The following is a 15773-nucleotide window of genomic DNA, read 5'->3' on the forward strand; positions in this document are numbered from 1 at the left end:
GTTTTAAGTTAAAAACTGTACCCTATTGTGTCATTTATTAGGCAAATAACAAACTGGCCAGCACAATCTACCTTTCCCAGTCAGAGTTTGGCCATTTAAATAATAAAAAAATAATTAAAACATTGTAATAATAATGTAGTTTCACAATTTTTGTAGCCTTTCTTCTAAAAAAGTACATTGAAAAATTCTTGGATAACAACAATAAACAAAGTAGTGTTCAAATCAATATTATTTATCAAAATTAATCATATATTTATCAATATATCATATCAATATTAATACTAGCCGCTTTTGGTGCTTCACACCTTATTATTGCTCATTTTTTGTTCCAAGAATAGGTCTTGAAAAGATTTAGAATAAAAGTTTCATGTAAAAGGTTTTCTCTGTTTAAAAACAATGCAGTAGCGACTTCTCCTATGTCAGATTGTAAAATGAAAATATTTTTTAGCATTGGCCAAAACTGATTAGCTGAAGTCACACTGAAGCAACAGCCAACAGAGTTCGTCCAAACCACCCGAACCCCCCTGGCTACGTGCCTGCAATATATATATTAACATGTCATTTAAATAAACTGCATTTATTTAAACCGCATTTACTACAATAATTTGCAGTAGAGTCTTTTTTTTTTTTTTACCTAAAATATTTATTTCTCCTACATGAATATAAACTAATGTAAACTCTATATTATGCAATTAAAAAGGATTTTTAAAATATATTTTAAGATGTCAATTATTATTATTTTTTTAAATTTTATATAATTATTTTTTAAAGAGAATTTTCAGCATCAAAATAGTTTTTTTTTGTCATTTTGATTAATGAAAAGCTCAAAATAATAGCATATATTTAAACAAGCTTTTTAAACAATGTTAAAATCTGTACAGTTATTTTTGATTGTGTATCATTATTAATTTATGTTGTTGGTCTTGTTAGATTTTAGATGAGTTTAAAAAGGAGACGTGTGCTTTCATCCTGGGGTAAGAAATACAATTTTAGTTTTTTCAATAATCTTTATAAACATGTAATATATTCTACTAATGTTATGTGTTTTCTATATTTTTATCTGCAGTAATGGTGATCAGCCTATTCAACTCAGTGATTTCCAAAGGTTCCTTTTATATCAGCAAAGAGTAAGGCTGACAAATATTCATGTCTGTTCATCTTTCTCACACACACACACACACACACACACACACACACACACACACACACACACACACACACACACATGTACAGTATATGTTGATATTGGTGATTTACAGGGACTTTCCATTGGCGTAATGTATTTTATACAGTAAAAAGCATAATACAATACATAGCCCAATACAATACAGTTATATAACCTAGCCCCTAAACCCAATACTCACAGAAAACCTGTGGCCAAATTTGAATGTCAGAAACTTTAAGTATAATTTTTAAGCATTCAGAATTACAAGGACATCAGGCATGTCCTCGTAAACCACTGTAAAAGTGTACAACTAGGTCATACCCATGTCATTCTACAAAAAAACTGTCCTTGTAAACCACAAAACACAGATTGTCAACTACTGTATACCTGCTTCATTCAGACACTCACTGTTATTAAAAATGCTGTATTTTGCAGGAGACTTGGGCTAACAATCTGAATCAAGTCCGAGAGTTAATGACCATCTTCATCGACGACACCATGAGGGAAACCAATGATCCTGCATTTATCCTTGAAGAGGTACAGCTTCTAGACAGATTTATTTATCTTATATTCATTTATACTGGTAGCTGACGTGTTTCTGTCTCTTCAGTTCCTCAGTTTTCTCTTCTCCAAAGAAAACCAAATTTGGGATGACAAGTTTTCCGAGATTTGCCCACTGGACATGAACAATCCTCTGTCTCACTACTGGATCAACTCGTCTCACAACACGTCAGTGCTGCTGCTCTTCATGCTGCTTCTCCTCATCGTCATCTACTTCCTGTGTTACTTTATGTGTTGCTCTTTTTTTTTTGCTCACAGATATTTAACTGGAGATCAGCTGCGTAGTGAGTCTTCAACAGAAGCGTATGTGCGCTGTCTGAGGCTGGGCTGTCGCTGTGTTGAATGTCAGTGGATCTCACTCATCTCTTAATAAAATATTATTTATTATTCTGTCAAACTAAGTGTTCATGTTCATGTTGCTTTCTTTATTTCAGTGGACTGCTGGAATGGTCCAGAGGAACCTATTATATATCACGGCTGGACCAGAACCTCCAAGATAAAGTTTAAAGATGTGGTGAAGGCCATCAATGATCACGCTTTCGCAACATCTGAGTTAGTCAAACACATACACAAACACTTTTTCTGTGTTGTTTTGTGTTAAGTGGGTCAGTTTTACAAAGCCTTTCAAGAACACGTCCTAGTTACTGTATATTCTACCAAAAAAAATAAAAAATTCAAAGGAGGACTAATATATCTGACTTCAACTGTATATTGAGTGTCCTGGTGGTGCAGTGGGTAGCACAATTGCCTCACAGCATTTCTGTGTGGAGTTTGCATATTCTCCAGTGTTCATGTGGGTTTCCTTCAGGTGCTCTGTCCAAAGATATGCGCTATAGTTTAATTGAATGAGCTAAATTGGCCGTATGTGTGTGAATGAGTGTGTATGGGTTTTTTTCAGTGTTGGGTTGTGGCTGGAAGAGCATCCACTGCGTAAAACAGATGCTGGATAAGTTGGCGGTTCATTCCTCTTTGGCGACCCCTGATTAATAAAGGGACTAAACTAAAAAGAAAATGAATGAATGATTTACATTTATTTTTGGATTTATTTTTGGATTGTCACACAATTTATATAGTAAAAAGCTAGTTTCTCCCCTTAAGTTTGCGTTGTTGTAGCAATAATGTCTTAAATATAACAAATTTGGGTTGAAGTAAGTATTTTGGGTTTTCTCATTTCTAATTAAATTGCAATCACAATTTATATAAATCTTAATGTTCCTAAAATAGCCTTCATTTTCTTTATGCACTGGCAGATTTTATTATTCATTGATTTATTTGATTTGGAGAATAAATGTGACTTGCATAAGTATGACTTGCATGCCTATGGTAATTCAGTTATTTTTATACACAGTATTAATGTACAATTCTCAGTATTAATAACCAATAACTATGACTTTTGTCTTAATAGACTCCTAATTTGCTGTTTGTTAACAGTATTAATAGTAAATAACTATTAATGTAAAAGTTTTGATATTGGAAAATGATTTTGGTATTAGGGATGTAGGAAAAAATAGTTTTGATGCAAAAAGTTTTATAAGTACTAATAAACAGTAATATCTTAATAATAGGCAAGTAAAAAGCTACTAGTTAACAGTACCATTGGGTACTTAAACAACTGTGAATACAATTACTGGTATTCCTCATGATAATAAAAATAACAAGCTATTTACATACCATTTTCGTATTTCTGGAAATGCAAATTGTTTTCGGTGTCCACTGTTGTCAGGTATCCTGTGGTGCTGTCCATAGAAGAACACTGTGACGTCAAGCAACAGAAAATGATGGCTCAGGTGTTCAAAGATGTTTTCCAGGACAAAATCCTGATGGAACCTCTGGAACCAGAAGCAGAACAACTGCCATCACCAACCCAGCTCAAGGGCAAGATCATCATTAAGGTAAAAAAGCTCTTTCTGTTTGCAATGTGACACATACCTCTAGCCATATTTATATTCACATAATTTTAATTTGCATTTTGGGATATCACGTGGATTGCAAATACATGAATAGATAATTTGTGCACAATTATACAGAAAGACCTTCAAATAAACTACAATGGAAACGGATGTAACAAATAAATTCCTCGAAAAGCAGTTCCTCAAAGCTGTTTTGGCAAATCATGTGATTGCATAACTGGACTAACATGTTTTTAGGTCCCTGAGCTAAAATCTATCATCAAAATTATTTGCTTAAACAACTTTGCAGACTTGAAAAAGAATGTGTGCTCCAACCTATACCTTTGCCTCTGACAACAAGATAACGCAACTTTTTTTTGCATGTTATTAATGCAAACAAATGATAGATTTTTCATAAAGAATGAAAGGGTTGTATTATGATTATTTTTATTCGATGTATTGTAAGGTGTACCCAGAATCTGTCTGTGGAAATTTGGCTCAAATTAAACCACAGATTATTAACTATACCGCACTGTCAATGGCCAGTAAATTGTCCGGAAGCAAAAACACTCCATTTGTGTGTCTCTTTAAATGCAAATGAGCTGTTGCTCCACACCCCTTTTTCAGTAGAGGGCGGTGCCTTTACAGCTTGTGCATTAGCAGCAACAAACAACACACTTAAATGCATTTTAAAGTCTTGTCGGTTTAAGCTCTTGATATATTATAGCAAATTTTTAGCAAACAAACACTGAATCGATTCAAACTCATCACACTTGAAAAAACATAGGTACCTAGGAAAACAATTCAAAAGAGTGAAAAGCTAACAAATAATCCTGCACAAAAAGATCAATAATTGCTCTAAAATGTATTAAATGTAACAGTGTTGCCAACTTAGCAACTTAACAACCCTCTTAGCGACAAATTTTTAAAAAGCGACTAGCGACAAATCTAGCGACTTTGTGTGTTACTGGAGATTTTTGTAGACTCTCATGTGTCCATACTGTACCGTCATTACTCTTATCAACGAGCTGCAGGTGATGCCATCAGCCCTTCCCCCGCCTCAGAGCACTGACATGCGGCCCAGTCCTTATTTATGAGTCTCTCCTACCTGCAGCCTGAGAGCAGATCACTCCTCTGCGTACTGACAGTAAATGATTTAGCACCGGTGTGAGATATTTCTATTTTAGAGACAAACCAATCTGCTTCTCCCTTATTTAAATAATTTAATTTGACCATTTATTCATTTCTTGTTTACAATCAGATATTTTAGTGGCAGTTTCTAAACTTTATTATCCCTGGGAAATACTGCAAATTCAATAAACATCTATATTATATAAATGTTCCTTTATTAACCATAGGCTCTTGAACAAACAAAAACGGTAGAACGTGATGACATCAGTAATATGCAAATTAATGTATGTTGTAATCTAGCGACTTTTAGCGACTTTTTCGGCAGAGCTTAGTGCTTTGTCTTTGAAAATAGTTGGTAACACTGGTAACAAAGATTAAATGTGCGAGCACAAAAAGCACATCACATGAGCGTTAAACTGATCTCTCTTTTAGGTCTGTGAAAGGCAATGTCTAGAACTGCAATATTATGATGAATTCTGGCCGATACTGATAACCAAGAACTACATTTAGAGACCGAATACCAATACTTTGGCTGCTAAACACAAAACTTGATATAATTTATGTCAGAAATTGATTACCAAATCTAAAATTTGCAAAGAAATATAGTGAAACGATTTTTTGAACACCTTAACTAGCAATAAAATAAAAGATGTAAGAAATAACTTGTTTAGGAGTTACTTTGTGCTTTGCAGATCATTTTATAGTTCCAACCAGGGCTGCACGGTATTGGAAAAATCTTATATTGCAATATTTTATTTTTCTGCAATAAATATTGCGATATGAATACAGTTTCACAAGATAGTTAAAATGGCACTATTTGATGGTTTCCGGGCAGTCTAACAGTATTCAGGTACAGAAATTGAATAATCACAATGCAAAAAATGCTTTACTTATTTGCTTTGTCTCGTTTCTTGTCCAAATATCTAAAAAATTGTAGATCAAGTAAAAAAAATAGTTTTGTCAGAAGACAAAAGAAAGAAGAAATAAGGCAAAATTATACGTTTTTCCTTAAAACAAGCAAAGTTATTTGCGAGTGGAGTAAAATCTTGTTTTTTGCTGACTAGAATGATGAAGAACAGTTTTTTTCATTAGAAACTGAATTGGAAATGATGTTTTTTAGTATAGTCGTGAACTGAGGTGGGCCGGTCTTGAAACTCGAGGCTTAAAACTCCAGGGCTGAAAAGAAGTCCCACTCTGGCCCTGGAATCGATATATTGTGCAGCCCTAGTTCCAACAGCATTATGAACTAAAAGAGATTGAAAGTATAAAAACATACTAGGATCCCTTTCTTTATACAATTCTGAATCAGAGTTTCTTTAACAGCACAAAAAACTGAACATCGATCAGACCTTTGGCAGAAAGGACCTTCGAAAAGGAGATAAGCAAGGAGAGCTCTTCATCTGGGATCCAATAGATGAGGTTTTAAACTTCCTTCTCTGATTGTTTCATCTTGGCTTTCAGTTTCATCACTATTAATATTATCATTTCTGCTGAACTGTGTTTGTGTTCAGAGGTGGTACAGGCACTACTGTGTGATTGAGAATAAAACGCTCTATTATGCGGAGGAGAATGATGAAGAGGAAGAAAAGGTGAGTCTGCACTTCAGAATGAGATTCAGGTTAATGGTGGCACAAATGAAGTCTGATTGAGACTTCTCCTCAGTCGGTCCAGTCTTGCACGGAGCTTCATCAGTCTGAGCCGTGGTTTCATGGCCGGATGTCCGAGGGCCGAATGACTGCAGAAAGACTGCTGCAGGAATACTGTGCTGAATCGGGTGGAGTTGATGGAACATTTCTGGTTCGGGAGAGTGACACCTTCGTAAATGATTGCACACTTTCATTCTGGTAATGTAGATCTCATATAAGAAGATGTTTTTTTGTTTGCATTGTTTGCATGTGTGTATGTTTATGTATATATTTACTATACTATTTACATACTATATATGAGCAATTCCAGCGTTATTGATGTGACATTTGTAGCAAAAACTCAAAACATAAATTCGCATAGAAACCATATGTTAACAATACATTGAAGTTTTTGCTTATATTTTCCAAAACAACTGACCGCGAGTTAAGGGACCAGAAAAATATCAATCTGCAAACATTTTTTTATATTTTAAATGAGGAAAATAAACATGTGTTATGGATGTGACAAAAAATTCTGCAAGATTACAGTATACAGCATACTTTGTAGAATTTCTGTGAATTAAACTGCACAACCCAAAAGAAACAATGCTAATCAAAAGGAGAAGAGTTGTCTCTCTATAGAACAAAAAATATTGGTTTTATTTTATTTAATATTTTCAAATTTATGAGGAAAAAGTGCTGTTATGGATGTGACACTTTTCCGTTATGGATGTGACAGCTTTGAAATTGCCACTTTTTGGCAAATTAAAAAGAATAGTTTTAAACACTGACAGAGACATTTATGAGTATTTTTAAAGTACTGTAAAATACTTGCCTACAGAAACAGTTTCTGGGTTTTTTTATGTAACTTGGTGAATTTTTTTTTTTTCATGGCAAGGTTGACAAAAATCATTGTCGCAAAATTTTGTGTAGTATTGTTTTTTATAGCCACATATTTTGGATGGTCGGGACACTGTTCAAATTCCTGCCACACCACAGTGCACCATCTGTATAGTTTAACATTAAAAACAAAGTATTTATGAATAGAAAATGCATGCGGGTGTACAAAGCCTCAAGCTGTTAATATACGCTTGTCATCTAGCGTGTGATCAGTGTCATGTGACATTATCGTGCCGTACATTCAAAGCCTGTTTGAACTAGGCCACATGAGTTTATCACTTGCTAAACTTCTACATATTGTATATATATGCATCCTGTTGTCATATGTGTTGCCCCCCCCCAACCCCACTCTCTCTTTCTTCCTCCCTCGCTCACACACACACACAGACACACATACTGTAAGCATGTATGCTCTGCATCATGTCCTCCAATGTGTTCAAACAGCTGTCCAACAACACGGATGCATTATTTTCCATTTGGTTTAATTTTCAAATATGATACAGCAGCTTTAGCGGTAAAGTCTAGTTTCTCTGTTTAGATAAATTACAGAAATCAATGATTGTCAAGGTCCAAAACTGTATAAAGATTTAAGAAGTGTCAATTTGTGTATATATTCTCAGAAAAACAATAAAATAAATGCTGTGAAATTTGCTGCAATCTTGACACTTAATTGATCATTTTAGTCGCTAAAAATCTGCTTTGTTTTGCCTTTTTGGTGAAATCCTGGAGGGACTGGATAGAATACTTATACTAAGAGAAACAAAATATGAATGATCTGAAAATCTTGAAAAATAAAATAAAAATCTAATTGTTATCATGAATTGAGTAAAATAAAATGTACTCATCCTCAAAGCCTTTAGAGTTTACTTTTTTGGGGGTTGCTGTTGAACATAAAAGGTGATATTTTGAATGAGTTGGTAACTCGCAGTTGTTAACTTTTATAGAGATTTTGTCCCCTAAAATGGCAGTCAATGGGTACTGATTACCAACATTCTTCAAAATTTCTACTTTTGTGTTCAACAGAAGAAAGAAATAATAGTTTGGAACCACTAGAGGGTGAGTACATTTTCATTTCTCTTTTTTATCACCCTGACATTATATTTGATTTGGTAAAACCACAGAATAAACACATTGTCACATTTAATTATTTCCCTTTTCTTTTACAAAATTGTCTATTTGTTTGAACTTTGCTTATTGTTTTAAACAATCAATTAATGTATTGAAAAAAATACTACTAAAATGACAGCAAACTGTATTATTAGATACATTAAAAAGAAGTGGGGAAAAACAGAAATTAAGTTTAAACTGACATAATAGTATGCTTTGACTAACTACTATAGTGTCTTTTTAAAGGAAATGTTGTATATTTTTGAAGATTTGTATAGATAGCATATAATTGTTATACAGTGCTCAGCATTATTGAGTACACCACCTGAAAATGAGTATTTTTTAAATCAATTTCTAAGTGAATATAGGTAACTTATATTAGTAATATAAAACTAATATATTGCATATTAGTGCATTTGAACCAAACAGATTTATTGAGCAGAGATATTTATTAAAATTATATTTTAGTCACAGAACATTTTTAGAAATGGAAAGATAATTTCAAAATTCATTTCAATTCATACAAAATATTGCAAAAAGTTTACAAAATACAACATTTTAACAAAATTGTATTGCTATTTTTGAAAATGTTATTTAATATTTTCCCTATAAAAATATGGGCTACTAATTTATAAACTGTTATTGTAAGTTATTCTGTTAGATAAGCTCCAGATTTGGTTTTCGCACTGACTAAACTAATGTATGTATTTGCACATATATAATGCAAAGCATCCTATAAAAAAATGTATTTAAATGAAAGACTTGTGTGTGGTGTACTCATATATGCTGAGCACTATATATATCATAAGGTCCTGTATGAAAAGAATGTCCCTATTGATTCTTTTTAATGACTGTATTCTTTGGTCATGCACAGATTTTTTTTTCTAGAATTGTCTTTTTGCTTCTTCTAGGCGCAGTGGACGAGTTCAGCATTGTCGAATCCGTTCCTGCTTGGAAGGAGGACACACAGTTTATTTCCTGACAGAAAACCTGCACTTCCCCAGCGTGTATGCTCTCATCTATTATTACAGAGACAACCTGCTCCGCTGTCAGGATTTCAACCTGCGCCTCACTGAATATGTGCCTAAACCAGACACGCACCAGTTGGAAGGGTGAGTCAAAACTTGATACCAGAGACTAAAATTAACATTTATATGAACCCGATGATAACAAAAATAGGTCTTGGCAAGTGTATGAAACAGAGTTGCTTGGGAGTTTGCTGATAACTATTTTAATAAGTCTAATAATGCATGACAACACAGTATGTTTTCGATTCAAATATTATACCATGTTTTTCGTGAGAGGTTATGAGTCTTTTATCATTTAACAAACAATAATATTAGTTTTATGTAATTTTACTGTTATTGGATAAAATAATAATAATATTAGTAATAATAATAATATTAATATATACATATAAATAACAAAAATCATAATAAAATATAATATAATAATATGAATAATTAGTGTTATAATAATAATAATAATAATAATAATAATTATTATTATTATTATTATTATTATTATTATTATTATCATAATACAGTTGTTCTACTTCACAGTAGTTTTTTTGTGGTATTTTTCTTTGATTTTTGTAATTTTATTATTTGATTAAATATTAATAAAAATGTCAATAATTCTTCATACTATGATTATATAGAATAAAATTATTCTCCGTTCTCTATACAGTTTACAGTGTACTCTATACATTATACAGTGATATTTCTTCATGGATTTAATTCATAACTATTATTATTTTATTGTTATTATATTAAATTATATTATTTGCATTCAGAATTTGGATAGTGATGATAATAAATATAATAATGCAATTATTTTTATTTATCCGTCTATGATTATATTAAACATTTAATAATGTTAAATACAGTTCAGTAGTATTTTTAATTGTTTTATAAATTTAATCTTAACAACATAATTAATATTAATATTATTATTATTAACTATTGTCATGAATACTACTACTACTACTACTACTACTACTACTACTACTAATAATAATAATAATAATAATAATACTACTACTACTACTACTACTACTAATAATAATAATAATAATAATAATAATAATAATAATAATAATACTAATAATAATAATAACAATGCATTTATTTTTAGGAATATGATTATGTAAATTACTGTTATTATTGTAAAATATGTACAGTATCTTTATTGATTAAAGTCTAATAGTTATAGTTTATTAAGGCCTAGATATTTAGCAATATATTAATTAAAAGCATTGCTGAGAAATGGCTAACAGTATTGTAGCGGATTATTAATTTGTAAATTTTTAATAATTTACATGCATTTAATCAAATTATTCTACTTTTTATTCTGCTATCTCTCTTTCTTTCCTTCTTTGTCTCTCTCTCTCTCTCGTTAAATAAATGCATATTTACTTTCACTACCCGCAAAAAATGATCCCAGGCCAGTACATTCACAATCAGAGTTTGTGTCCGTCAGCAGGTGTTGTTTTTCGGAGTGTTGTTTTAGGTCTTCTTCTGCTTTGGCACTCATAAACAGCCTGATGGTGTTCACCACATCCCGGCCAACAGGGCTGCAGAAGAGCACGTGGTCAAGCTCACGCTTACAAACAAGCATCTGCAGGTGCAGCACTGACATGAAGCTGTGGTTTTGTTGTCTATAGGTGGTTTTACAGTAACTTGAGTCGGGGTGAGGCGGAGGACTATCTAATGCGGATCCCTCGAGACGGAGCCTTCCTCATCAGACAGAGAGAGGATTCAGACTCGTATGCCATCACATTCAGGTGCTACTCTTTACAAATCCTCAATGCAAATATACGGCAGAAAATGCTTTGAATTAAATGTGAATTTAAGGCAGGTTGCAGGTGAATAGGTAAAACAAAACGGCTATTTCCAGATTTTTCCAGTTATTCCTAATTTTTAATTGTTCACATGAACAAATTGCACACATTTTTAGTATTCTACAAAAACGTAGTATTTGATTTTCTAAAATGTTACGTTTGAATATGCAAATTATTTATTATTATTTCTTTAAGAATGCACTAATTTGCATACATTATTAGCGCAGAAATCTAAACATTGAATAAAGTTGGGTTCAAACATGTGAACATTTTTTTTAACATTGGAGTCAAAGGTTGTTTTTTAAAAAAAGAATTTTTGGAAATCTCTTCTTTTAATTCAGAATTATGCAAACAGACAGACATACTATACAATTTCCATTTTGTTTTGTTGATTAAAATGTGGCATATAATCAGGTAAATTATGTATGCAGAAATCCCTCAGTAAAAATATAATATTGAATATAATATATTTCCCAGTGATGGGTTGCAGCTGGAAGGGCATTCGCTGCGTAAAAACGTGCTGGATAAATTGGTGGTTCATTCCGCTGTGGCGACCCCGGATTAGGGACTAAGCCGAAAAGAAAATGAATGAATGAATGAATGTAATGTATAAAATAAACATAATATAATTATACAATACAGATATGAATGAACTGATAAAGTTTGGTTTACAGTATGTAGGATCCTCTGAGATAGAGATTTATGGCTCAGTGCAGGGGAAAAAACTCATTTTTAGAATATGTGGAAAAAATTTGTTAAAAATATGAATTGTGTTTGAAATCTAATTAGTTGATTTCAAGTGCAAGAAAACATGCATATTAAAGTTTTATTGAAATATTAAAGTTGTATTTAGTATATAGTATATACTTAATATACCATAGTTTATATTTTATTTTGTTTTATGATTGAGTTTACCATGTAAAATGTTTTTAATTATTGAAAATTCAATGCAAATTGTATAACTACTTATTGTTTTCTGTATTTTAATGAGGGTTTAAGTCAGATTAATAGAATTAATTATTTCACATATTATTTATTTTCACAACAACTTAATTATGCACTTAATATTATTTCTGTATAAAAAATAAAAACAAAAATTGGTCAAAAGTTTGGGGTTAGTAGAATTTTTAAATGATTTAAAATAAGCTTATCCTGTTCAGCAAGGCTGCATTTATTTAATCAAAAATACAGTAAAAATATTAAAATTGTGAAATGTCATTGCACTATAAAATAACCATCCAAAGGTTTTCATTTATCTTTTAATTTAATAATTTATTCCAGTGGTTTTAATGATGAATTTTTAGCTTAATTACTCCAGTCTTCAAAGTCACATGATCCTTCAGAAATCACTTTATTTATGGTAATACTAATAAAAGCAGTAATGACTGGAGTAATAATTTCATCTGAAACTACATATAATATAAAAGCAGTTATTTGAATAAATTATTTTAATAAATATTTAAAAAAATCTTGAATAATAATAATTATTATTAAATTATTAATATTTCTGTATTATTTTTTTAAAACTTTATCGGAAAACCCACATAAGCATTTTTGAGTTTTTAATATTTTATATAATAGTGATTGTAATTATTGCCAGTAACATCGTTTTCTTGGCTTTCATGGTCTGAAACAGAGGCGAAGGCTTGGTGAAGCACTGCCGGATACACAAAGACGGCTCTATGTACATTCTGGGCACTTCTAGTGAGTTTGACAGCCTGGTGGAACTAGTGGACTATTTCCGAAAGAAGCCGCTGTATCGAAAAACAAAACTGCGCTATCCTGTTACACCAGAACTAGTAGAGCGCTTCAGTTCGGTAAGAAAAAGCACTCCACCTTCTGTCTTCACTACACACTGTTAGTGTTTGCGTGCAGCGACTGCATTCACTCTTCAAAGTGATCAAGAGCTTGTGCACTTCTTCCTTTGCTCAGGCCACAGTTTGCATGTTACACTCACAAGTTTTCATCTCGAGTTGCTCTATTAGCCTCTTCTCCTTTTTGCAATCAGAGCTCGACATAATAGTTTTGATTTATTAGCACGTGTATAAAATGCACATTTGTTTTTGGATAAACGGTCAGTAAAACAGTTTTAAGTGTTTGGTTTTTCACTTTCTGTGGCTGTGCTAATGTTTTTTTCCTCCTGTCTTCCTGTGGCTAGTATAACATTCAAGCTAAATGTCTGCCGCCTTCCACCACAAGATGCATCTTTTGTTGTCTTCACCTATAAACCAGACTATAACTGCACCAAACACAATTGTGATTAGTAAAATCCAATCGTTTACTCTTTTATTGTATTTTTAATATTTATTTTGTATACCAAATATGATTAACTGCTTATTTGTTTTTGGATAAATGGTCAGTAAATCAGATTTATGCATTTGGTTATTCACTTTCTGTGACTGTGCTAATGTTTTTCCCCCGTCTTCCTGTGACTAGTATAACATTTATGCTAAATGTCTGCCGCCTTCCACCACAAGAAGCATGTTTTGTTGTCTCAATCTAAAAACCAGACTATAACTGCACCTTACATTATTGTGATTGTTAAAATCTAATCTGTTTACTTATTGTATTTCAATATTTATTTTGTATACCACATATGATTGATTAATTATGTGTTGAGTTTTATAAATTTTAATTTTTCATTTTATACCAGACATGATTGTAATTTTTCATTAATATATAGAGTTGAAGTCAACATTTTTAGCCCACCTGTTAAAATGTAATTATTGAACTTTTTTTATTTATATAAGTTCTGTTTCCTGGAAATATTTTTTTTTTCATCACACTTCTACAGTGAATATAATATTTTGAATCCCATATTTGTAATAAGTGATTTATTTTATCTTTACCATGATTATAGTACATCTTATTTTACTGGATATTTTTCAAGATACTAGTATTCAGCTTAACCATTTAATTACCCAACCAAGAAAAAAGTTTTTGGATTGCATTTAATTAATTTTAATATCATTAGTTAACACACTTAATGCATCAATGCAAAACACATCCAATCATTTATAAAATATCTGCCTCTACCAGATATAATACATACTGTATACTATGAAATGTCTAAAAATATTAACTGTGAGACCAATTCATTTTAAAACATAATCAAAATAAAACATTTTTAAATACTAAATTATCTTAATTTTCCTTTAAACATGATTTCTTCTTGTTTTTTTTTTTACAATAAAACCCAAGTCAAGTGTTGTAGTGCAACTATATATATATTTTTTTTTTGTAAACCAACAATGCTGTTTAGTGTAAATCATTATTTAAAACAGTCAAAATATGGTCAACTATTTGGTAGAGCAGGCAGTTAAAGGGTTAAAGTGCAATTTAAAGGCTTAACTAGGTTAATTGGGCAAGTTAGGGTAATTAGGGAAGTCATTGTACAACAATAATTTGTTCTGTAGACAATCATAAAAAACATTGCATTATGGGGCTAATAATATTGACCGTAAAATGGTTTTAAAAATTTTTAAATCTGCTTTTATTCCAGCCGAAATAAAAACAATAAGACTTTCTTCAAAAGACAAAATATTATAGGAAATACTGTGAAAAATTCCTTAATCTATTAAATATCACATATATTACAAATATTTGAAAAAGAATAAATATTGTACAGGAGAGCTGACAGTTTTGCCCTCAACTTTTTGTATGTATGTATGTAAGTATGTATGTATATATGAATAAATGTATTATTATTGTTAAGTTTCAAACTTTTAATTTAGAGTTAAGACGTTAAGTAAACATCTATATTTTTTAAGTTGTTGTATTAAAATAGCAACTATTGTATTACAATAATTTAAGTACTTTTGTACAGTTTAAAACACTGTATTTATAGTATCTATAACCAATAAATATTTATTCATGTGAGTTTTTCCATGTTATATAGTTGTAGAGTGTAAATTAATTTATGGCACACATTATGTTCATATGTAACACAATCAGGCATTACCCCCAGAACATAGTTTGCCTTTATCATGGTACCATTAATAGATGTGAGTGTTTTATCTTTAATAATTTTGCCCTCAACTCTGTGTGTGTGTGTGTGTGTGTGTGTGTGTGTGTGTGTGTGTGTGTGTGTGTGTGTGTGTGTGTGTGTGTGTGTGTGTGTGTGTGTGTGTGTGTGTGTGTGTGTGTGTGTGTGTGTGTGTGTGTGTGTGTGTGTGTGTATGTGTGTATGTATGTATGTGTCTATTATATGAATACAGAGCTCAGCATATATTAGTACACCCCTCACAAATCTCTCTTTTAAATTCATATTTTCAATAGGAAGTTATACAATATTACATTTGTGCATAGACTGTACATGAAGCCGAATTTGGAGCTTATCTAACACAATAACTTATGATAACGGTCCAAAAATCTAGTACAGCCAAATGTATATGTTATAGAAAAATATTAAATACAAACTTTAAAAAAAGGAAAACTCAAGAGAAGCAAAAACATTGAAAAATTTAGTTAGTTTTGTAAGTTGTAATTTTTTATTTAAATAGTTTTCTTGAATTTAATTGTATTATCCTTCAATTTGTAAATATGTTTAGTGA

At 31.3% G+C, this 15773-nt stretch overlaps 1 protein-coding gene across 2 annotated transcripts in view; it reads left to right on the forward strand.

Moving 5' to 3' along the window:
• Nucleotides 1–15773, forward strand: part of plcg2 (phospholipase C, gamma 2) — a 44954-nt gene that overhangs the window by 10721 nt on the left and 18460 nt on the right. For both annotated transcript variants that reach the window (XR_015514358.1, NM_001044968.2), the window contains 13 exon segments: nt 931–974; nt 1067–1127; nt 1601–1702; nt 1776–1894; nt 1985–2070; nt 2161–2278; nt 3450–3618; nt 6070–6165; nt 6258–6335; nt 6409–6590; nt 9290–9490; nt 11044–11163; nt 12857–13037. Coding sequence is in view for 1 of the 2 variants with exons in the window: in NM_001044968.2 (NP_001038433.1) it covers nt 931–974; nt 1067–1127; nt 1601–1702; nt 1776–1894; nt 1985–2070; nt 2161–2278; nt 3450–3618; nt 6070–6165; nt 6258–6335; nt 6409–6590; nt 9290–9490; nt 11044–11163; nt 12857–13037 (1557 nt within the window). In the remaining variant the exon portion in view is untranslated.

The sequence above is a fragment of the Danio rerio genome, chromosome 18 (genome assembly GCF_052040795.2).
Source record: "Danio rerio strain M-AB ecotype USA chromosome 18, GRCz13ab, whole genome shotgun sequence".
Classification (NCBI taxonomy): domain Eukaryota; kingdom Metazoa; phylum Chordata; class Actinopteri; order Cypriniformes; family Danionidae; genus Danio; species Danio rerio.